The following is a 25853-nucleotide window of genomic DNA, read 5'->3' as shown; positions in this document are numbered from 1 at the left end:
GTGTTCATAATGGTTTAGTTTTTATTTTACAGCAAAAAGTACTCTCCGATGAATCGTAAACATTTTTCCTGAACCTTATCTAGATTCTACATGTTATCCTAAAGTCGACAAAAAGAACAGATTCAACTGTAGATTGATTATTTTTATTTACCAAAGATATTCCATTTTTAAGAAATTGAGTTTTTGCCACAACCTTTGATTTTCTAATTCCCACATCTTTGTAAGGTGCTGTTGTAGACCTTTGCTAAAACTATTAGATCTTTTCCATGTGTCCAGTTGATAAAAAATGTTTCTATTTAGAAGAATATTAGATCTTTTTCCATGTGTCCAGTTGTTAAAAAATGTTTCTATTTAGAAGAATATTAGATCTTTTTCCATGTGTCCAGTTGATAAAAAAATGTTTCTATTTAGAAGAATATTAGATCCTTTTAAAAAATGTTTCTATTTAGAAGAATATTAGATCTTTTTCCATGTGTCCAGTTGTTAAAAAATGTTTCTATTTAGAAGAAGATTAGATCTTTTTCCATGTGTCCATTTGATAAAAAAAAAATTCTATAGAAATCACATTTTTCTAGTTTCATAAAATTATCTTTCGAAAAACCTTGTTTATCCACGGTGCTTTCATGTATCAGAAAAGCTGGGGTGTCAATTCACAAAATTTTATCATTTTAACACTTTCTTAAAAGTAATTTTATGTGGTAGTTTAGACTGCTTAGTTCCTTTAAAAATATATATTTACTAATCACGTACAGCAGCCACATCTGGTTGATTTATATCAGAGTGGTTTAGTATTCCATCTTGATATTGAGTTGTTTAGAAATTACAGTGAAGTTATTAAGGTTTGATTTGGTCCATTCAGGTACTAACAATATCAAGTAGATCTTTCGTTGTATACAATTTATTTCATGTCATATAAATGTAAAGAAATGTAACAATAACATAATAAATTTTCACAAAAAGATGAAGGGTCTACGTGGTTCAAGAACATTTTAAAGTCTCTACGGAGCGTTAATAGAGTTTAACAATTTCAATCATGAACCTTTCAATATTGCTGGACAAGAATGTAATTCAGGTTTCCAATTGAAATCCGGGAAATTTTATGAGAAAAAGTCCAAATACGTTTTTGACATGTTACATCTTACATGTTTTACATGTTTTAAAATCATTTCATAAAAATATACCAAAAAAGTTGTAGTGAGAAGCTCAATCTTTAATAACTTTAGATATTCCACCTACTTACCTACCAACCTACCTACCTACCTACCTACCTACCTACCTACATACATTACGTACCTACCTCCCTACCTCCCTACCTACCTACCTACCTACCTACCTACCTACCTACCTACCTACCTACCTACCTACCTACCTACCTACACCTACGTATCTACCTACCTATCCAAATACCTACCTAACATTTTAATTTTTAATGATTTTAAAAAAGGCAAAAACATAATATGTATAATTTGCGTGTAATTTCAAGTTGAGAACAATGTTGGGACTGAGTGTAAGAGAACGAAATTAAGAACATTTAAGGCAAGAATTTGGCAGAAAATAAACGTGAGGGAAGAATAATTGAATGCTGGGGAACAAGTTTTTACAGGAAAGGATTAAATCCGTATCTTTCTAGAAACTTAATATCCAGGTTCGTTCCAGGTTTGCTCTTGTTTTGCTCTAGGTATACTCTACGTAAACTCTAGGTACGCTCTAGGTATGCTCTAGGTATGCTCGTGAACTCATGAGAACATTTTTCTCTTTCTAGAATGAAGTTTATCACAATTATAACCATAATTATTTTATCATTGTTTTTTATCACGGGTTAGAACTGTCTGCTCTTTCTTGCAGAGTCTTCAAATCGTTTCAAGGCAATAAAATACTTTAAACGAGGAGTTATGACAGGGTTGAGTAAAGCACGTGTATCCAGAATAAATGAGTATGAGTATCCAGGACTACCATCTAGCTGATGATACTACAGGTCTTTGCTGTCCTAGGACCCTAGGACCTGAAGCTAGAACCTGCCTAAGCATGGTTTTACTGTCAACTCCGTTGGGAATATCTGCCAGGAAGTTAGAAGGAACCAAACCTCGAGATCCGTTTAGTTCTCCCATAAAGAAACCATCATCGTCCATATCTCCGTAGATAATTATAACATCTCCAGTTCGAAACGATAATTCCACCTCACTGTCCACATTCGGAGACAGTTCGCGGGGGTCGTAGTCGTACAGCGCCATCTTACGACGCAGCGGCATATCCTCATAGATGTCGCCCCAGCGGTCAGACGTCTTGTCGTTTCTAGCGGAATTAGCGGAACCAGCCTGCTCTCGAAATAGTTCTTCCGCTACACTTGCATCATCAACCTAAATTATAAAATTATAAATAAATTTAATGCTGTAGGCTTCGAGGGCACTCCATTCTCTAGTCACAGTTTTAGCTTCTAAATCTTGCTTTTCAATCCCCTATTTTTTGTTCAAACATTTTGAAACTAAAAATTTTGCGTATTTTTCGTTTAACATTAACGGGTTTCCATAATTCCTTGGGGTTTCGCTTTAGCTGTTTTAACGTTATGTCAAAAAATTAACACTAAGACAAGCAAAATCTATATGATATATACAATACATACACCGCTCAAGTTCTATTTATTTTAATTAGAAATTTCACAACGAAATTTGTAAATTGCAATTGTTCGAAATAACAAAAACCATAAGTATCCCAAGCTAAATTTGTAATAATAATGATAATAATGATGATAATGATAATAAAAAGCAGAGGAAGTATATTAGGGACGGAAGCATCTTGAAGCAGAAAGATAAATTGTTATTTTCCGGCTGAGTGAAGATGAAAACAATAAGATATCAATTATGAACACCAACTGCAGACTAATAATCTCGCTTCACATTTCAAAATAATATTTTCAAATATTAATTAAAGATATTTTTAAGAAGAACTATTTTGAAATTAATTCATTTTTCATTTTGAATTACTAAAGAATTTCTTATCACATTTTGTCACAAACTCTGAATTTCTCATCACTATATGTTTGCAAAACTCAATGTTGTAGAAGTTAGATATTTAAAACTATGTACTCTGTTAGATCATATATTTACAACATCAGGTTGCAGAGATATTGTGATTAGAAACTCAGAGTTTGTGGCAAAGATCTAGTTTCTCGCTAGATCGCCTATATTTTATAAAATCCAATGCTTATCTAAACATTAAAAGATTAAATGTTCTTTTCCTCCTACATTTCTAAAATTTTGTAAAATTTAAAATTAGTTGAAACAATAAAGAAAATGAACTTTTCTAACGAATATTTTACAAAAAACTTTTTATTTATTTATCAATGGGAAGGAAAAGCTGTATTTGACAAGATAAAGGGTTCCTTGGTAAATATTGTGGGAATTTCAACGCTTTATATTTCCAACGCTGTCCACCCTTAAAGAGAAAGTGTGCCATGCAATTTTAACACTAATGATTAGAGAAGAAAACGTTCATTAATTTTCTTGTTAATCCTTTATTACTGACAGTTTACTGTAATTATGTGAATTTAAAGGGAGTGTTCGCGAAAAATGAAAGGGGTATATGCTTACTGCGAAAAATAATCGCTTTAGATCGCTATTTGCTACTAATCTTACTTTTATCTGTTGATTTGTTTGAAATTAAATTGATTATTTTACGATACGAGTTGAATTTGTATGGACTCTACGTAAGATTAGTCGCAATCAAAGCGATTATTTTTCGCCGTAAGCCTATACCCCCTTTCATTTTTCACAAACACTGCCTTTACGGATAATTGTCTTTTCTTAGTTTTATTAGTGTCAAAATAGATAGATAAATAGATATATAGAAAAATGAATAGATATATGTTTAGATAAATAGATAAATATATAGATAGATAGATAAAGAGATAGATAGATGGATAGATAGATAGATAGATAGATAGATAGATAGATAGATAGATAGATAGATAGATAGATAGATAGATAGATAGATAGATAGATATATAAACAGCATAGACAGTAGACATATAAATATATATTTATGTTTTTATCTATCTATATTTAAGTATCTATATATTTATCTATAAATCTATCTCTCTATTTATCTATTTATCTACTTATCTATTTCTCTATTCAATCTATTTATCTACCTATTTATCTATTTATCTATCTATTTATTTATACTTCCTCTAATGGTATTTACTCTGCTTGAATTTAAGTCTGAGTATTGACCACCGCCACATCCAACTTTCACCAAGAGATGAATTTTGTTGAATTCCTTCTTGACTCTATACTTTACAAAAACAGGTTTTATCACATTGTAAGGGATCAAGTTTTGTAATTCCAATCTAATAATCATTTGCGCATTTGTGGGTAGGAGGCACAACCAGTGTGTCCATTTTTCCTCTTCATCAAATATCATTCTACAAAATGAAAATCCTTTAGAATTTTTTGCATGTTGCGAAATGTTTTTACGTCAATAAATTTTGATCTGAACCCCTCAACAACAACAATACCCCCCCCCCCCCAGAACATTCATGTTTCCACTCTCTCTCCTTCCTTCTCATTCAATCCTCACTCACATGTTCCCGCACTCAATCCTTCCCAATCAACAAATATATTCCCATCATTCTATCCGCCTTCAACCCTAACTCAATCCTTCCCAATTAACAAATATATTCCCATCCTTCTATCCGCCTTCAACCCTGACTCAATCCTTCCCAATCAACAAATATATTCCCATCCTTCTATCCGCCTTCAACCCTGACTCAATCCTTCCCAATCAACAAAGTGAATAAACCTGATGAATATAATATTTTAGAAGTTTTCATTCTTCTTGTTGTTAAAATAGATCGCGGTTTCTAACAACTCGGATTTTCCACAAACTTTACATTCTGTTTTTTAAATAACCTCGCACAGTAGTTTCTAAATTATATATGCTTTTTGAAAGTTTCTGTAGGCAGAGTTAGAAAGAGTTTAGAATAAAAGTAGTTTCGTAAAACTTGCCTGAACCTCTGACACCATGTTGCAAGGAACAAATCCTGATTTCCCTCCCGCCTCTCCCCAATAGAATCCATCTCCATCCTTCTCTCCGACAACCTTGATGAGCTGTCCCTCTCGGAACGGTAACTCTTCGTCGCAAGCGTCCGGGTTCGGCGACATAGTTGGTGGATCGTAGTCGAACAAAGCGACAAAAATACGCATTCTTTCGTTCCTGTTCGACTGGTTAGCGTTGTACTCAACATTAGCGTTCTTTTGTTCAGTTCTATTGTTCTTGTTATCGACCACAACAAGGTTCGTTAAACTTCTCTTCTCCTCAGCTTGGTTTGGTTTGGGTTGACTAGAGTTCTTTGCCTGGGAATCTTTCCACACATTAGTGTTCACATTGCTTGTATAGGAGTTGTTATTGTTATGGTTCTGTGCCTGAACAACCAGAGATTTATTTATGGTGACCCGGCTCTCACGGGTCTCCCTGATATCCTCTGTATCTGTGAGATCATCCTCAGGTTCCTCCGCTATATCGGAGAGCTCACTAGGTCCTATATCTGAATCTAGATCCGGATATGCACCATAGTTGATGATCAGCTCTCTAGGACGGATGGGTCCGTTGAGAACAGGACGGCTTGCAATCTTCTCCATTAGCTCTGTGTCAGAGTCGGAATCAGGATCAGGGATGAATGTTTCTTTGATAGGAGTAGGTTTGAATAAGAGATTAGTTGGTATGGGACAAGATGAACTTTCGATGGATAATTTGTCATTTGATTTTGTTCTAACACTGATTGATTTTACAGGAGTTTTGGCAATGTTTATAACCGCACTGTCCGCCATAGGTTCATCAATATCCTTTATCTTCTTCCCGTCTCCGTATACTACATAACCAGTGACAGGAGCTCCGTTGGATAAACCATACGGAGTAATGGTAACAGGTAACCACATGATCACGATACTACCGGAATCCGGACCTGAATCAACTTGAACATCAAGAGGGGGATCAGGGAGACCCTGGGGTAGGGTTCGGATCTCAATATGACTTGAGAGTGAACCTGGAATATTTCTCTCCGTGTTGTAAGATTCCGCTTTTATATTCTTAGCTTTTACAGTTACCCTGTACACTGTATTTGGAGTAAGTCCTGCAATAGTGTGTTTAAAAACACCAGGTTTCAAGGTTCTCACCTCTAGACTGTTTAAACACAGGACATGGAGATAATTAGAATTTGACGGAAGCCAACTAATTGTGGCAGAGCTGGTTCGGATCCTGGTGGCTCTAAGAGCTGTCGGAGCTAAAGGAGAATCCTTACCAACCAACATAGTACAACCCGCCTCACTAGACGACTTTTTATTCTTCCCGATACATTTCACGGAGATTCGGTTGATTTGATTCGGTTCGCAGCCGGGCACTGTAGATTTCAATGTTTTCTCTCCAGCTCTGACAGTGCTCATGATTTCTCCATCAAGGAGAACCTGATAGCAATCAATCAATCCAACCCGACAGTCTGGAGCAGTCCAACCAACCAGTAAGGATTTGTTTAGCTGGGTTTCAAGAGTGAGATGTTTTGGTGGAGGAACGTATTCTGTGGATGGGGTTTCTCCTTCATCTTCTGTCATGTCTAGATCAGTACAGGATGCATAATGACTCAGGGTCGCCTTTCTTGAAGTAAAATATTTCTGGGTTTCCTCAATACCCTCGTCGGAACTGATAAAATCAAGGTCCTGTGCTATTGAAGTGCACACAGAGTCATTCCCGTCTCCTATCCCTAATACAACTGATTGATAAAACTCAATAAGTTCGTCACCCTCTAATCTCTCTACGAAGTTTGACGGAACCAAACCCTTCCTTCCATCCAGGATTTCACCGTCGAAAAATCCGTCCTCATCAGGGTCACTCCAGACAAGGATATAATCTCCGGCATTGATCGCCAACTCCGACTCCGGGGTATCATTGGGAGAATGATTGAAGGGATCATAGGAGTATCTTGCAAGATAAACCCAACACCAACCCTTTCCAGGGATCTCAACCATACCATCGTTATCGATAATAACTTCTCTGGATGTAAGACTAAGTGCTCCAGGTAGGCTATTCAGCGCAGAAGCGGAGAAAGACCCGCTGAGAAGATTTATCTTGTCTGCTCCACTTAACCGAGGTAATTCTAAGGTTGAGCGGTTTAGAGAAACAGTTCTTTCACGTGTTATAGGACTAGTAGAGTTTCCATTCAAGCTTGACTGTGACAAGAAACCTGAATCTGTGATTGCTGATCCAGCTCTGTGAGGAGGACTGTCTCCTTTACTTGCAGCTCTCTGCTTCTCCAGGTCAGCCAGAAATTTATTATCCTGTTCTAGTTTAGCCATGATTTCATCAATCTCGATATTATCCGAGGGATTCTCAATCTCTGCTGGCAGAGAAGTTTCGTTCCCATACCGTTTAATTTCAGCCATCTCCAGTATTAACTCCTGATGCTTCTCATTCTGTATTTTACGGTCTATTTCTAAATCTGCGATTTTAACTTTTAATTGATCGATGATCTCCGCCTGTTTCTTGGTTGCCACTGTCTCCACCTCCTCCTGCTTCTTCTTAAGGTTCTCCAGGGCCTCCTTGTGCTGCCGTTCTATCTCCCTCCTATTCTCCGCTGCTCTGTGCATCTCCTCAAGAACACACTCCAGGTTCCGAACCTTGCCGCTCAGGGACTTCACCTCGGACTTGGCGGTCACACACTCCGTCTCCATCTGGTTGAGGGAGTTCTTGAGGTGCTCAACCTCGTCGGAGACATGGTGGAGCTCTACAACTTTCTTCTGGAGGTCGGAGTTCTGGATGGTCAGCTCTGTGTTCTTCTCTATGACCTTGGCAAGCTGTGACTCTAGGTCCTCGACAAGGGAGGATTTGTATTTGAGTGTGTTCATCAGCTCCTTACACGCTTCTTCTTTCTCCCTGAAATAATCAAACTTTAATAAAACTCATTAAACAACTAGAATTTTCTAAATTTCATTCTATGAATTTATTTAGGTCAAGGATTTGAATTTTCATAAAAACAACAAACAGAGCTTAAAACTTAAGAATTTGAAACCCTGAATTTCGTTCGTTTAATCTGAATATCCACTGTGGAAACTTATGATATTCTTAATCCTCCCTTTTTGTACACTCTGATTGCTAGAATTTTAAGCAGTTTAGTGGATTGAGATTGTGCTAATCTGAAGATTAACAAAAAGAGGAGATCAAGCCTTTATCTCGATATCCACAATTCTAAAGTTTTCAGCTCAGGTAAAAGAGCTTCATTTTTTACTCGAGTTGGATCTAAAAGAAACCATTAAAAAAGAAATTAATTCATTAATAATCACGTGAAAACTAAAATTGACGCTTTTGATTGCATATTTTTTTATTTTAAAAAGGTTCTTATTAAACACACTTCACCATTTACAAGAACTGATTACTTTATCATACTCTAATTTTCTCTTTTTATATCTTTGCAGCCAGGTGTCGATTAGATATTACAAACTATAAACACTTCCAGATCAAACATTAAAAATTCAGGGCTTAACACCATCATCCTGCAAAGATACAAGGATTTTTAAACTAGAGTTCGGTGCAAGAATTACAACTCTCTTCCCACTGCCCTGTTATGAATAACACCAGTTGATTATTATTTCTAAAAAATACTTTATCGGCATTTATTGGTAGCATCTTTATTAATGAGAGAACCAATCAGTTTCTTTCATTATTTTTATTTCTGTATTTCTGATAATCTTTAAAGGGACTGATGAACCAATTTCAAGTGAACCTTTGTTAATAGATTGCCATGTCAGAGTCACAGAATACCCTTTCAACTTGTGTCGGATCAAAGTTAAATTAAGTCTCTATAAAAATAATTTGCGGATTTCAGGATAAGAAAAAAACAAGTAAATGTCAGAAGTTACACATTACCAGAGAGAAACTCAAGGATATTTTCCTTATTATTGTCAAGATATTGCCATGCCGCTACTCAAAAATGGAGTTTTACTTCCAAGACAGTCTCTTTAATAAGCTGCATTACATTCTACTAGTTTAACTTTTTTAAGTTCATTAGTTTCTTTGACAACTTTTAAGAAATACCATCAATGTAAAAAAGTTGATTAATTTCTCTAATAGATTTTCAGGATTAAGAAAAAATAATGCTTGATAAAAAGTTCACTTTAGAAATTCTTACACCTTCCTTTTCGCCATCACAATTATTTTTCTAACATTTCCATTAGTATAAACAGTACAGTTATTTTTCGATTTAATTAAGAAGCAACGTTGGTTCCAGTCTAGAAATTGTTATCATTTTCAGAGCTAAGTGAGAATTGAGAACAATTAACTAATTGCAAGTTTAGAACCTTTCTCCGGTTCTTTGTTGCGGAAATTAATTGCACAAAAAATGAATGTGAGTTTATTATCCAACACTTTTCAGAGAGTTAATTACCATTTCCGAATAATAATCATTTTAGATATTTTGTTTCAGAGAGTTAATTAACATTTCCGAATAATATTACATCATTTTATATATTTTGTTTCAGAGAGTTAATTACCATTTCCGAATAATATTACATCATTTTATATATTTTGTTTCAGAGAGTTAATTACCATTTCCGAATAATATTACATCATTTTATATATTTTGTTTCAGAGAGTTAATTAACATTTCCGAATAATATTACATCATTTTATATATTTTGTTTCAGAGAGTTAATTACCATTTCCGAATAATAATCATTTTAGATATTTTGTTTCGTACTTTGAACTAAAAGATAAATACTCTGAATTAATCAAAATAGAGCTCTAAAAATCAATCCAAATAAATAAAAGTTTTATAATTTAAAATGTTGGGGTTACCGAAGACACTAGTAAACATGAATTCCTTGCAAAACTTGAATGAATGTAAATATACTTTTAAACATCAAAAGTCTAATCCGAACTAAAGCATTTGAAATATTTCGAGTATACACTTTGAAAACTAGTAGATATATCATATTTATTATTTTGAGTTGCTGGGTTGGAAAACTTCAAACAAACAAATATTCGAAAAATTTCTCTAGATCAGTATCTCATCTCATAAGACAAGGGTATTTTAAAAAATGTTCAGAGCTTGACGATTAAATTTGAATAAAATGTTTCCGATCCTGGGGATAAACGTGAAATCTGGATAAACGAAACTAAATAAACATGACAGGGGTTGGATTGGGTGCCAGCTCCGGGTCCAAATAGGACTGGGAGAAAGATTATAGATCGTCAATATACAAAGGATCACAAGCTAAACGTGTCTGCTGAATACAAAACAAGGTTTGAATAAATTCAGTCTATCCCAGAATAAAGGTTTTACATTTAGAGAAAATTACATTTTGACTATTCAAATATTTAAAATTTAAAGTAAAGGCATTTTTCTTTTAATTGGGATAATCCCATTCAGCTTAAGGATTATATCGACAGAAATAAAAATTTCAAAAATAATTGTGTTTGTTGAATTCAAATTCACAAAAATAATTGTGTTCCTTGACTTCAAATTCACAAAAATAATTGTCTTTGTTAACTTCAAATCCACAAAAATATTTGTCTTTGTTAACTTCAAATTCACAAATATAATTGTGTTTGTTGACTTCAAATTCACAAAAATAATTGTATTTTGTTAACTTCAAATTCACAAATATAATTGTGTTTGTTGATTTCAAATTCACAAAAATAATTGTGTTTATTAACTTCAAATTTCCAAAAATAATTGTGTTTGTTGACTTCAAATTCACAAAAATAATTATGTTTGTTGACTTCAAATTCACAAAAATATTTGTCTTTGTTGACTTTAAATTCACAAATATAATTGTGTTTGTTAACTTCAAATTCACAAAAATAATTGTGTTTGTTGACTTCGAATTCACAAAAATTATTGTGTTCGTTGACTTGGAATTCACAAAATAACTCCACATCCACATCCGAAAACCGTGTTTCATTTTTTTAAGGTTAATGATATTGTAAAGTAAACTTTAACATAATACAGTTTTGAAATCTTGAAGTTTTGTTTATTTTTTTTAAACTAACTGTGACACTCTAATTGACACAAAATATTTTTAGTGTCTGAAAGTTTTATCATCAACAAAGAATCAGCCAACGTGTCTCACGAAATATCCAGTGTTCACAGTCACTTAAGTGCTTGAAAGATGAATTGTGAAAATAATTTCTAAAAAGGTTGAACCCACGTTAACCTAAGGAAAAGAGCATGACAACATTAAGTTCTAAATCAAGGAGTGTCACAGCGTAGGTTTCAATATTTAGGTTTAAAAACAGGTGTGCAGTGTGCATGCTTTGAGAATATAGTTTAGATAGTGGTAGAGTTTAGCTTCAGATTTGGTATAATAATATTGTATCGAGTCTGAAAGGCTGTGGTTTCATTCTGTTGTGAGAGTTGGCTTTAAAATGATTTTGATTGAACACATTTCAAATGAGAGTTGAGTATGGTAGGATATGCTTGGTTATTTCAGGAAATGAAACCATGGTAGATATGTGATTATGTAGATAGGTAGATAGATAGATAAGATGTTAGTAAAATAGGTTTGGGTTTTATATAATCTGTAGTGCCCGTTTTGTAGTATCCGCGCACTCAACAGGTCAAGGTTTTGTATTCTGAGCGAAACCAGCTGTTTGTAGGACCCAGAGCATAGTTTTCCTGTCTACTGTCCTGTTAGGGAGACCTGGGGCATGATTTCCCTCTCTTCTGTAATATTTCTTATCCATTAATAAGCTTTAAAAGAATTTTAATCTGATAGTTTACCATTTTTTAATCCACTTTCTTTTTTCCATTAAAATCATAAATCCGTCCTCTTTATCTGTCTTGTATCTTGTAATAATCATATCTCTTTCCGTTTTCTACCTTCCATGGATTATATCTCTATCCGTCTTCTCCTTTAAAAGATGATATCTCTAACCGTCTTCTCCCTATTATAGATAATATCTCTATCCGTCCTCTCCTTTCATGGATAATATCTCTATTAGTCCTCTCCTTTCATGGATTATATCTCTATTAGTCCTCTCCTTTCATGGATAATATCTCTATTCGTCCTCTCCTTTCATGGATTATATCTCTATCCGTCCTCTCCTTTCATGGATAATATCTCGATTAGTCCTCTCCTTTCATGGATTATATCTCTATTAGTCCTCTCCTTTCATGGATTATATCTCTATCCGTCCTCTACCTTTAAAAGATAATATCTCTATCCGTCTTCTCCCTTCTATAGATACTATCTCTATCCGTCCTGTCCCTTCCATGGATAATATCTCTTTCCGTCCTCTCCTTACATGGATAATATCTCTATCCGTCCTCTCCCTTCCATGGATAATATCTCTATCCTTCCTCTCCCTTCCATGGATAATATCTCTATCCGTCCTCTCCCTTTCATGGATAATATCTCTATCCGTCCTCTCCTTTCATGGATAATATCTCTATTAGTCCTCTCCTTTCATGGATTATATCTCTATTAGTCCTCTCCTTTCATGGATAATATCTCTATTCGTCCTCTCCTTTCATGGATTATATCTCTATCCGTCCTCTCCTTTCATGGATAATATCTCGATTAGTCCTCTCCTTTCATGGATTATATCTCTATTAGTCCTCTCCTTTCATGGATTATATCTCTATCCGTCCTCTACCTTTAAAAGATAATATCTCTATCCGTCTTCTCCCTTCTATAGATACTATCTCTATCCGTCCTGTCCCTTCCATGGATAATATCTCTTTCCGTCCTCTCCTTCTATAGATGATATCTCTATCCGTCCTATCCCTTCCATGGATATTATCTCTATCCGTCCTCTCCTTACATGGATAATATCTCTATCCGTCCTCTCCCTTCCATGGATAATATCTCTATCCGTCTTCTCCTTTAAAAGATGATATCTCTAACCGTCTTCTCCCTATTATAGATAATATCTCTATCCATCCTATCCCTTCTATAGATAAAAATCTCTATCCGTCCTCTCCTTTCATGGATAATATCTCTTTCCGTCTTCTCCTTTAAAAGATGATATCTCTAACCGTCTTCTCCCTATTATAGATAATATCTCTATCCATCCTATCCCTTTTATAGATAAAAATCTCTATCCGTCCTCTCCTTTCATGGATAATATCTCTATTCGTCCTCTCCTTTCATGGATAATATCTCTATCCGTCCTCTCCTTTAAAAGATGATATCTCTGACCGTCTTCTCCCTATTATAGATAATATCTCTAACCGTCCTCTCCTTTCATGGATAATATCTCTATCCTTCCTATCCCTTCCATGGATAATATCTCTATCCTTCCTCTCCCTTCCATGGATAATATCTCTATCCGTCCTCTCCCTTCCATGGATAATATCTCTATCCGTCCTCTCCCTTTAAAAGATGATTTTTCTATCCGTCCTCTCCCTTCTATAGATAATATCTCTATCCGTCCGCTCCTTTCATGGATAATATCTCAATCCGTCCTCTCCCTATTATAGATAATGTCTCTAAACATCCTCTCCCTTCTATAGAAAATATTTCTATCCGTCCTCTCCATATTATAGATAATATCTCAATCCGTCCTCTCCCTATTATAGATAATATCTCTAAACATCCACTCCCTTCTGTAGATAATATCTCTATCCGTCCTTTATCACTGAACTATCTCTGATTCGACCTTGTCTCTGTTATTAAATATCTGAATTTGAACCGAGGAATTTAACATATGGTTAGAATAGTTTATCATATTAATAGAATATTTCTCTATTGAATTGATCACGATATCATGGAATAGAAATCGGTGATTGTATTCTTCAGAACAGAATTTCCCATGATTTATCATCTAGGCCTTAACATACTTAGTTTCTACATGTTTTTAACCCAATTACATGTCACACAACTCGTTATCTTTTATCCATTAAATAAAATACAATGTAACAATCATTGTTACATAAACAATAGGTTATTTTTACTCCAACATTTTTTATTTCATTTCATAAATAAATGTATAAGAAAGAGAAGTTTTAGCACATAAATTCTCCCTAAGCTTAGGATAAGAGACAGACACCGTCGCTTTGAATTCAAATTGTCTCCATTTTCACAAGCGTTCAACAAATTGTCGGACAAATGTTTCGGCGGAGTGTACGATCAACATATATACATAGAGTACTGCAAAGAATGTATGTATAATCATTGTATTGAGTGGTAAACCAGCAATCAAACACCCCNCAGAGCCCAAAACTTAAGACAGGGTATCGTTCTGAAAACCAGTTTTGTAACCCGGGTTTCACAAATGGGTTTAACCAGTTTTGTGGATATCGATATTTTTGTTTTGAAATATTATTTTATTTAGTTTCATCATATTTTACCATTTTTTCGAATCTCTTAAATAAAAATCTACACAAATAATAAGACCCCAAAAAGAAAACCCGGGAGTTTCGTTCAACGATACTCTTTTAAATTTCGGGCTCTGGCTGAATGTACTTAACTCTCAAAGATCAATCTGTATATTACAGTACTCGGGGCTGATTTCTGAAAATATTCATTTTCACTTAAGCAGAAATAGGTTTTCAATCAAAAAAACTGTCCACATAATTTCAACTCTTCCGTTAAATAGAGAGGGATGTACGATTCACAATAGTACGCTTAAAGCTCTGTTTGATTACGAAGGTACGAAATAATTTTAAAAGTAGATTATTATAATCGTGATTTCTCTGGAATGTGACTTGCGGAGATTGCTAATGAATTCAACACCTTTCGAACAACACATTAGACTACGTTATTGATCAGACACAGGTATAAAGGGTACCGTTGTGAATCCGTCATGTACTTTTTAAACTAGAGGGCTGCACCTACCAGAGTCCGTTTAAAAGGGTTTTAAATCAGTTGGAATCAGTGATCTTATAAGCCATACTATTGCAGTCTTTTACAGAGCAATATTTCATCATTAATAAACGGTTTGGAGAAAACTTAGTAAAATTTAAGATACAAAACCTCCCCATACACTTGTACTCCGAAAGCGTACTGCATATTTGATGTTTGTACTGTATGAATAGGCAATATCTTTTAATATCCTTTATCAGTAAACTGTCCTACGGTAGCTAAGATCCAGCCCCCCTCCTGGTTGTACCTCTGTATATATTTATGGAACTCAATCTTGAGGAAAGGGGGAAGGAAAAGTTAAATGGTGAGAAGGGAAATAAGTGACTGTGTGACAAAAATGAATATGCATGGATGAATTTGAATTGAAATTGATTGAATACAAGAATGCAATGAATTTATGATAAATGAATAGATTAATTGAACTGAATTAAAGTATGAAATATATTCTGTACCTTTTAAATTGCATAAGTATGTTTGGTATAATATTTATGGATAATTTACAAACATTATGTTTTTTGTTTGTTATATTTAACTCCGCTACAATGCATATATCAAATATATATATTTGATATCCAAATATGTATCATATAAATAAATTTTGATTTTGTTTAAATTTATTCTTATATTTGATAATTTGCTAATATTAACTTCTGAAACGATGAATGTTTTAAATCAAATAAAGGACGTATCTTCTTTATATCTAACTAGCTTGGGAACCTAGCTTTGCCTCGAAACCAAGGTTTTCCTATAAAAGTCAACCTACTTACTTCTAAAACTGATCTAGGAACATTTCTGTGGTTCTACCGAGTTCCTCAATCAAATTTGAGGCAAACCGGTTAAGGGGTTCCTGAGTTATAATCTGACATAGAAACAAACAAACAGAGATTATTACTTTACATATATATAGATGTATACAGTAATCTCTGTTTGTTTGTTTGTAACTCAGGAACCCCTAGATAGCATAATTTGCCTCAAATTTTAAAGTGGAACTCGGAAGAACTACAGAAATATTCTTAGCTTAGTTTTGAGTTCAAAGTAGAAGGGGTCGACTTTGGAGGAAAAACTTAGTTCCCATGTGCTAGTTATATTTTTTAAAATTTTGATATTTATATGTTTGATAATTTGCTTAAATTAACCTCTTAAGTTTTAACCACATGCAGGATATTGTATATTGTATAAGGCATGAACATTAAAATTTTGTATGTAACAAAAATAAATGCATTATTGTATTTAAGAATGAATGTAATAATATAAACATGAATCTATGAATCCATGGACACGTGTTTGAATGATTGATCTTCGAACTTCTCCGACCCTGAAAATTACTAGTGGGGGGTTCAGGAGAAATTAAACCTACTCCATGTCTAATTATTACTACAACCTAATGGAACTTAAACACAATGATATCCTAAACCTTGAGCAATTAATTAACCTTAGTAAACATCATTTAGAAATAAAACAAGGGTATAGAGTCAGGATTAAATATTTGTTCACTAAAACATTCTTTCATTATCTAAGATGTAGATTGTAGATATAAAACATAATGAACAACGGTTTAAATCGTGGTGATCAATCGTCTAATAAAATTCAATTTGAATATTTGAATTAATTCTTGAATTAAAGTTGCACGGCTCTGTATGGGTGGTTCCAGGACACACCCTTTCATAGGAACTTAGAACCTGGATTCTGGGAATACAAGAACAAGAACAAGAACATGCATTGAGATTTATCATTCTTAAACCTTAATATTATCAACAGGAAGTTAACACATTAAAAAACGCAAGACCATTTCTATTTTTCTATTTATAAATTAGTTGACAACTTTTTTGTTCGATCTAATAAATGTTTCTCTAAATCCTGAAGCATCCAAACAATAAATACCAAAGTAGTATAGAATAGAGTTTTCAACTAAAATAATAATTTGTCATCAAAACCTCTTCCAACAATTTTCAAGTGTTCTTTTTATTAAAAAGGAGCATGCCAAATTCACCAAGCTACCCTTTAGAAATTTAATCTATTCAAGAATGTGGAAGATATCATTGCTTGACTAGCTTGAAAAGTGTTTAATTCTAGAATGTCATCCATTACGGAATTCACTATATAGAGAAACTACGATTGAAAGTGCAAATGGTTCATATCTCACGAAATAATCAATTTCAAAGTGACAATGATTGATCTCATACAATATTCAATTTCAAAGTGAAAATGATTTATATCTCATAAAAAAATCAATTTCAAATGGAAAATGATGCATATCTCATACAATAATCAATTTCAAATTGAAAATGATACATATCTCATAAAATAATCATTTCAAATGGAAAATGATTCATATCTCATACAATAATCAATTTCAAATGGAAAATGATTTATATCTCATACAATAATCAATTTCAAATGGAAAATGATTCATATCTCATACAATAATCAAATTCAAAGTGCAAATGATTCATATCTCGTACAATAATCAATTTCAAAGTGAAAATGATTCATATCTCATAAAAAACCAATTTCAAGGTGAAAATTATTAATACCTAATAAAATAATCAATTTCAAAGTGAAAATGATACATATCTCATACAATAATCAATTTCAAAGTGACAATGATTGTTATCTCTTGCGCTGTTGACAAGACAAGGCAAGCTTTAAAGGGTACCATTGTGAATTCAATAGTTAACTCTATTAATAGAGCACTTAACATTAAGTCTACATTCTCTTTAAAGAACGTTAAAAACTATTTTCAATCCTTTGGAATAAAGAGAATTCCATTACAAACAATCTTCTAATCTACCACTCCAAAATGTCATTTAATAAAAAATGTTAATAGTTTTACAAAAAGATGACAAAGACGAATAAAATTCTTCAATTAAATAGCCTAAGCCCTTTGTTGCAGAAAACAAAGAAGAATTGATGTGGAAATGAAGACTAGACAGAAAACAGTGTTGTAGCCTGAAGCCCTTCATTCAGGCAGAGAAGCAGGCTTTCAAACCAATAGTATTTTTTACGCCTGGACAACCACAACCAAAAGCAGAGACGGTAAGATATTTAACCAAGTAATAGAAATTAATTGAAAATAGACCTTCTCCAACCTGAATCTCAACTCCTAGACCATCCTCTGTATCCGACCAGAACCTGAACACAAATCACCTCTGTATCCGACCTGAATCTGAACTCCTAGATCATCCTCTGTATCCGACCTGAACCTAAACACAAATCATCCTCCGTATCCGACCAGAACCTAAACTCAGATCATCCTCTGTATCCGACCAGAACCTGAACTTAGATCATCCTCTGTATCCGACCTGAACCTGAACTCAGATCATCCTCCGTATCCGACCAGAACCTGAACTCAGATCATCCTCTGTATCCGACCAGAACCTGAACACAAATCATCCTCTGTATCCGACCAGAACCTGAACTCAGATCATCCTCTGTATCCGACCAGAACCTGAACTCAGATCATCCTCCGTATCCGACCAGAACCTGAACTCAGATCTTCCTCTGTATCCGACCAGAACCTGAACTTAGATCATCCTCTGTATCCGACCTGAACCTGAACTCAGATCATCCTCTGTATCCGACCAGAACCTGAACTCAGATCATCCTCCGTATCTGACCAGAACCTAAACTCAGATCATTATTTGTATCCAACCAGAACCTGAACTCAGATCATCCTCTGTATCCGACCAGAACCTGGACACAGATCATCCTCTGTATCCGACCTGTACCTGAACTCAGATCATCTTCTGTATCCGACCAGAACCTGAACACAAATATCCTCCGTATCCAACCTGAACCTGAACACAGATCATCCTCTGTATCCAACCTAAACCTGAACTCAGATCATCCTCTGTATCCGACCAGAACCTAAACTCAGATCATCCTCTGTATCCGTCCAGAACCTGAACTCAGATCATTATTTGTATCCGACCAGAACCTGAACTCAGATCATCCTCTGTATCCGACCAGAACCTAAACTCAGATCATCCTCTGTATCCGTCCAGAACCTGAACTCAGATCATAATTTGTATCCGACCAGAACCTGAACTCAGATCATCTTCTGTATCCGACCAGAACCTGAACTCAGATCATCCTCTGTATCCGACCGGAACCTTAACTCAGATCATCCTCTGTATCCGACTAGAACATGAACTGTAATGTCCTGAAAATACTGATCTAATCCAACCCCAGATAATACTGATCTTCTAGATAAACCCCAGATACTAAGCTGATCTACTGGATCTAATCCCAGACAGTACTGATCTTTTAGACCCTGATACTGATCTTCGAGATCTAACCCCAGATAATACGTATCTTCTTGATCTAACCATACAATCTGTAAAACAACCATGATTCTAAACCCAGAATACATCATGAAGAGTAAATCAGAATGAGTATGTGAATTGTGTATATAATATACAAATACAAAGTAGCGAAGTAATAATTTAACTCTGAAATAATAGAAAACTTTCCAGTTGGAAGGACGTATTTCTGGAGAGATAATTGGTCCAACACGACAAGTCTATAGAACTGCAGGACCGCAGGACTCCATGTCTGGGTAATATCAGGGGATACTCTAGTGGAATTATGCCTAGAACTAAACTAGGATAGGTGGACCTCAGAAATAATTTGCTTTAGGTAAAAACATTCCTTATTTATATAAATGTACATATATATCAGATAAGAACGATTAAACTATTCGTAAAAGTTTTGACAAAATCCACCATTAGAAATCCATATTGATATTTTTAGATTTTGATAAGAATAACTATTTCCAGATTCTAAAAAGAGAATTAATTGTGAGGTTGGGATTTGACAGTTTTTCTCTTTTTTATTTACAAACTGTGATAGGATAGCGCAATTGCAGTTTGCGTTGGATGATATTTCTCAGGGTACTCAGGGTAAACCTAACCTGTTCATTTACTTTTATAGACTTAAAAACCAAGATAAATTATTGTATTGTTAAATTTTGCAACAAAGAACGTCCTTTCAGATATCATAATGTCATTTGATGATGGGGGAAAGGTTTATATATAAGTTTATATTTGCAAAGTCGGAAGGGGTGGGGGAGAGGGAGGGGGGGGGGGTTAAAAATGTTCAAGGTTTTAGAAACTGGCATAAGCACTGTAATTTGTTTTTTTTTGCATTTCATTTTGGATGATTTTTCATTATTTGAACTAAATTTTATTTATTTTATATTTTTCTTTTCGCAATAAATTATTATTCTTAGAAAATTCTTGATTTAAAGAAAATTCAATTTCCCCCGATCCTTACTTTTTTTGCTTTTTTATTCAAACATTTTCCTGCAGCACTGTGAGGAATGGTCTAAAATGAAAAGGCTTTCAAGCGGAACCAGCTAGGCAGTAAACTTATTCAGGCATTCATGCATTAACTGCTTAATTTCAAGTATAATCCAGGGTTAGAATAATGAAAGAAGTATTCAGTGTGAACTTTATATTATATAGATCCTTGAATTAAACTAGAATGAGACAGTGTATAGTTCTGAAGAAAGGACAGAGCTAGTAAAAACAGGTTAACATGGAAGTGTGTGTGGGAGGGGGTATATCTGCGCATTTTTCATTCTAAAAATATACGTGCTTTTTTACCCTTTAACGTTTATATACACGCAGTTTGATTAAAAGAAATGTGATTAGCTTTGTGAAATTAAACTGTTTAATTATTAATTTAATTCTGAACATACGTATTTTTAGATACTCTTGGACAATATGATCTAACAGAATTCAAAATTTTAAATACAAGAAATAGGCTTTTTGTATTTAGAGTATTTGATTTTTTTAAAGACATTATTAAAACTTATTAAAATTTAGATTTTTAAGCTAAATAGTTTTGACAATGACAATTTTGTATTAAATATTGCAACATATTGTCTTCATTGTTCCGACATAATTCTTAATTTATTTATCATGTTATCTCGTATTACATAAGTTGACAAGCAAGTGTACACAAACAAACACTAATGTAAACACAATAAACATCGTAATAACCAAGGAGAATTGAATAGAAGGAGGGGGCGATAAGGTATGCATAATGCGTGCACTTTGCTGTGACGTTTTTGGACTGTAGAACTAGTTTTTGCGTAACAACAATAACAAAGACAGCCGATCAAATGTAAACAAACATGAGATGCGCCAGATGTCTGTTTATCATTTGTGTTATTGTTTACAATCTTTATTATTGTTGTTACGCAAAAACTAGTTCTTCAGCAGTCCAAAAACGTCACAGCAAAGTGTACGGAAACCTTATCGCCCCCTCCTTCTATTCAATTCTCCTTGGTAATAACCGTATACACTACAGTACACTAATTTAATGTACAGAGTTACCCACAATGGATGAGACTTCGGAGACGCGACAGTACGAAGTGTACACTGTCTGTTTCTTTATTCATTTCCGACTTTTTAATTATTTTGCAATATTAAATTAAATAGGCTTTAGGGGGATTCCTTTTTAATCAAAAGAAATCATTTTTTCTTCGTACTTCGACTCCTTTCTTCGTACTTCTACTCCTTTCTTCGTACTTCTACTCCTTTCTTCGTACTTCTACTCCTTTCTTCGTACTTCTACTCCTTTCTTAAGGTCATGTGAAGGATACCACAAAAAAATCAGACCCAATCGGTTCAGCCGTTTTAACAGATACAAAACCACCGTTCTTTAAGAACTGATGAGGAAATATATCGAAATTAATTTCCAACCCGAGTTTTTCTATCTGCAATGTGCAATGTGCAAAGAAACACAGAAACAGAGAAACCAAATGGATACAGAGCGTCCCATATCATATTGGATTATCTCAAACGCTGAATTACATAATACTCTAAAAACCTAGTTTTTTCTGCATGCAAATTTTTATGCAACTTTTTTTCATTAATTTAATCTTTTTAAATTCTGATTAGTTCCGAAAATCGCAATTTAGAGCCATAAACGATCCGAAATAATGTTGGACACCCTGTATAAAATAAACGTGTTCTCTACCTGTGTTGTATCTCTACCAGCTTGTACTCCTGCTGTAGCATATCCAGGCTATCCAGCTGGTTCCGCAGATGAAGGTTAGTTGTCTCTAAACTCAGATATTTGTGCAGATCAACTCCATTGTTCCGTTGTAGAGAATCATTGGCAATCTGCAGATGTCTCTCCAGCTGAAGACGTTCCTTTGTCACCTAAACAAGGAGGGATTAAGTTAAGATTTTAAACATTTTAACGGACGTTATCTCAATCAACTATTTACACTCCGAAATACAAAAAAAGGTCAGATTTATGCGATATTATTGGTATGACTTTCTGACCTCGTAGTACGTGAATAACAATTTTATTTAGTTACATACTCGTAATTCAATTTTTTTGCTTTTCTCCATAGCTCTTCAAAAAAAAAGAAGTTATGATTAAGTAAACATAAAAATTTATAATTTAATTTGACGTGATGTAAATACTCAAAACTTTTAGATAACATGTCTGTAATATTTAATTATAAATGTATAATTTATGAATATCGCGCCAATGTAGAAAGTTCTTTAACATTCTCAAATATTGTTTTTCACGAAATTGTTTTAAAAGTTCTTCTACTTTAAATTATTATTTTATATTATTATAAGCTGTGGAATAGGAATAAGAAATTGAAGCAATATATTGTGTATTTGATGGTGAAATTATTTAAATAGTTTTTTGGTATTACTTGAAAAAGGATAATTGTAATTGTACTATTATTATTTTTAATGGTTCATTTGACTATTCAAAATCATAATTTGAGCCTAACAGTCGTCTTCCTATTTAACAGTTATATGGGTTCCTCTGTAGTTCAACCAACTATTATTATTTTTTAGTTTGAATAGATTTAAGGTTTTTTTTTATAAACAAATAATCGAAATCATTTCAGAGAACTATTCATCCAAAATAAAATAGGCAACAAAAAATTAAATGTAAAAAGTAAATATTTGAACCAAATGTCAGGAAAAAATATTGAAATCCAATATTTGTCCCATATTTCTCATTCTTCATAAACAATTTTTCTTCCATGTTTGTAAATATTTCAAGAACATTTTATTCTTAAAGGGAAAAGCCGCGGTGTTAGGAAGTTGGACCCTTTAATTACTAAAATAAAATAGCACCCAATAAGAAAATCATTCAGGCTTCAATTATATTCCATAATTTTTTCTTCTATAGACCATGCAACGGAACGGTGGAGAAGCCTAAGTAGGGTAAAAAGACGTTTTTTAAATTATATTATATTTTAAATTTATTTCTAGCAACTTTCTTTTTTATTTTAATTAAGATTTAAGTTATCACCAAAAAAAGTGAAACATTTGTTTTCTTCGCTTTTAACTTTAAGGAAGTTCTATTTTCAGGATTTTCTATTTTCAGGGGTGAAAAAGCAGTTGTAAAATTACAAAAATAAAAAATTCCTAACTGAGTGGAAGAGGAAAGACACTGGAATATATTTCATTTTAGATTTCTTATTTACTATAAAAGTATAGTTATAAAATTGCGTAGTTAACAAAGGATAAATATATGTAAGATGCTAATACTTACATATAAAAGGTGAAAAAAGCATTTATCATACACTATAAACATATTTATTAAACTCTTTTTAGAAAAAGTTCTAATTCTAGTGCACGTTAAAGGTGTATTGAAATATTGGAATATTGAAAAGGAAGGGGGGGGGGGGGGGGGCACAATGAATAATAAGAATAAGAATAAGAATAAGAATTTTTTTAATTTGTTATGTCAACACTAGAAGCGACAAGGTACAAAGATATACACATATTATATATATATATATATATCTAATTAATATAACACTATCATAGCTGCCTCACTAATCAACAACCCTAATCTAACTAAGGACAACATTATTCAATTAATGAATTACAATATATTCCATTTCTTTTTTCTATAAAATGTACCTTTTGTACTTCATAAATGATTAAAGCTAAGCTAATTTCAACTAAAGCTTTGTATGAAGATCTTATATGTTTCAAAATAAGGAGATTTTAACACGAGAAAAAAACATAAATCTGCCTGGCCTTTATTTAAAGGGACTATTTACGTAATATCAAGTGACCCTCCATTTATAGCGTTGCATGTCCGATTCACTAACCTCATTTTAAAAGCTGTGTAAGTTCAAGAATGAACAAGATATCCATGTTTTTTTATTTACTTTGATAATTGATTATTTTTAATCTTGGGTTCTCTATAAAACTTGCTTACGGATTCCTACTTCAGAACAATATAGGAAATTGTGCGAGGTCTAATTCACTATAAAGGCTAGAAGATAGACGATATCTTCATCGAAATTGATCAAGATGAAGGTTTTTAGCGTACCTTATGAATCGGCATTTTTCAATGGAGGGTTACTTGAAATTACACCGAAAATTTATCGTTCTAAATATTAGATTAATCCTTTAATACTTGATATTAGTCTAATGTAAGGTTGGTGTAGATTGGTTAATATACATTAGAGAATAATATTTACTTCCACTAATATTTTTACCGAGCTGGTGTTTATAATCTGGTTTAGATATTGAATTTTAAATAAATATTAACCATTCATATTTCTTCTTATTTTCAACAAGATATTAAATAAAAGTAATTAGACCATACTTTTTTTCCAGTTTTCAATAAAGAATCATTTCTTTTGAATAAAAAGTCAAATATATGAAACTTTCTATGCATTTCTATTTAGCTATGGAGTTGGTACAAATATCCTCCTGAATAAAAAGTTTAGTATAGATTGATGACAACAAAATACTGATAAGAGGATTTTTTATCCGGGATGATGATTTAGTAGGAAAAAAAGGATGGAAACTGTACCCTAATTGAATAAAAAATGATGTAAACTGTACCCTAATTGAATAAAAAATTATGGAATCTGTACCCTAATTGAATAAAAAAGTTTTTTATCGCAATTCTGAGGGAATTTTGGCGAAAGCAATAAATCTTGTTTTAGAGACGAAAATAGAATAGGTTTGAAAACCTATGGCAACCTACTTTTTCTTTAATCAGCCAAAATATGAGATAGAAATAAAATATTGTAATTGTTAGTTGAAGGCTAAAAGGGTAATTTTATAAATTTGTTAACGACACTATTCAATTAAATGGCCAACAAAAATACTATTTAGAATTTAAAATTGTTAAATGTCCGGCCTTGTTGTAAAAGAGAAATTATGAAAATGTGCAAATAACAATAAATGCGCGAATCACAAAAAGGTAAAAGTTTTGACGGAATGTGTGAACAAAATTTCAAACTGTTTGGGGAGGGGGGGGGGGGAGTTATGAAAAATGCAGAATATAAAAGTTTAGAAATTTTTGGCGATATTTAAATATCATTAAAAAGGAATTAAGTCGTTGTCACAAACTCCAATTTTCTGATCCTTAGATATTTCAAAATATAAAAAAAAATATGAGTTGAATGATATATATTTATAATTTATTCATTTCCTTTCCTCTTATGTTCAGACCTAGGATATAATTTTTCATTCTAAAGAATGTTTCAAGAAATATACAACTAGATAGGTTGAGACCACTGTGATACTGATTTAAAGGTCTCACGTTCTCAAGCAAAAATCGATGAGAATTTTGCCAATTACTTCTTAGAAACCAAAGCTTACAACAAGTGCTCTAATTTGGTGTTTTCAAAATCGGGTAATGGGATGGGAAAATGTAATGAAAAGGGAGAAAAAATCTTTTAAAATATAGTTAAACAAACAAAAAATAAAATATAATACATTACTTTTCACGCTGAAACAATAAAAAGTTTGGAATACTCGACGTTTAAGAACTAAAAAGATGGCAAAATGTCTTTAAAACAATTAAAGAATAAATACTTGAGTGAACACGGTTCAGCCTGACTTGAGCACACGCCTAAATACCATTAATCCTCGAAATTGGTTGAAAAGAAACTTTTCAAAATGGCCGTGGTTTGTCCTGTGTAATAATGTTGACAAATACCGCTTTTTTCTCAGTCAATTAAAAATGAATAGATGAGATGAGGAGGTA

The 25853-nt window shown here is 33.2% G+C and overlaps 1 protein-coding gene across 1 annotated transcript in view; it reads right to left on the bottom strand.

The window, feature by feature from the left end:
• Positions 1 to 1413: 1413 nt before the first annotated feature.
• The window catches only part of LOC111717875 (RIMS-binding protein 2), a 27030-nt gene continuing 2590 nt past the window's right edge, over positions 1414 to 25853 (bottom strand). The window contains exons 3-5 of the mRNA XM_023493338.1: positions 21837 to 22021; positions 5004 to 7920; positions 1414 to 2357 (exon numbers count right to left, since the gene is read on the bottom strand). Coding sequence (XP_023349106.1) covers positions 1950 to 2357; positions 5004 to 7920; positions 21837 to 22021 — 3510 coding nt within the window. The 3' untranslated portion in view covers positions 1414 to 1949. The remainder of the gene's footprint in view (positions 2358 to 5003; positions 7921 to 21836; positions 22022 to 25853) is intronic.

This window comes from Eurytemora carolleeae, unplaced genomic scaffold (genome assembly GCF_000591075.1).
Source record: "Eurytemora carolleeae unplaced genomic scaffold, Eaff_2.0 scaffold181, whole genome shotgun sequence".
Lineage (NCBI taxonomy): Eukaryota > Metazoa > Arthropoda > Copepoda > Calanoida > Temoridae > Eurytemora > Eurytemora carolleeae.
This window is presented reverse-complemented; position numbering and strand designations above follow the sequence as displayed.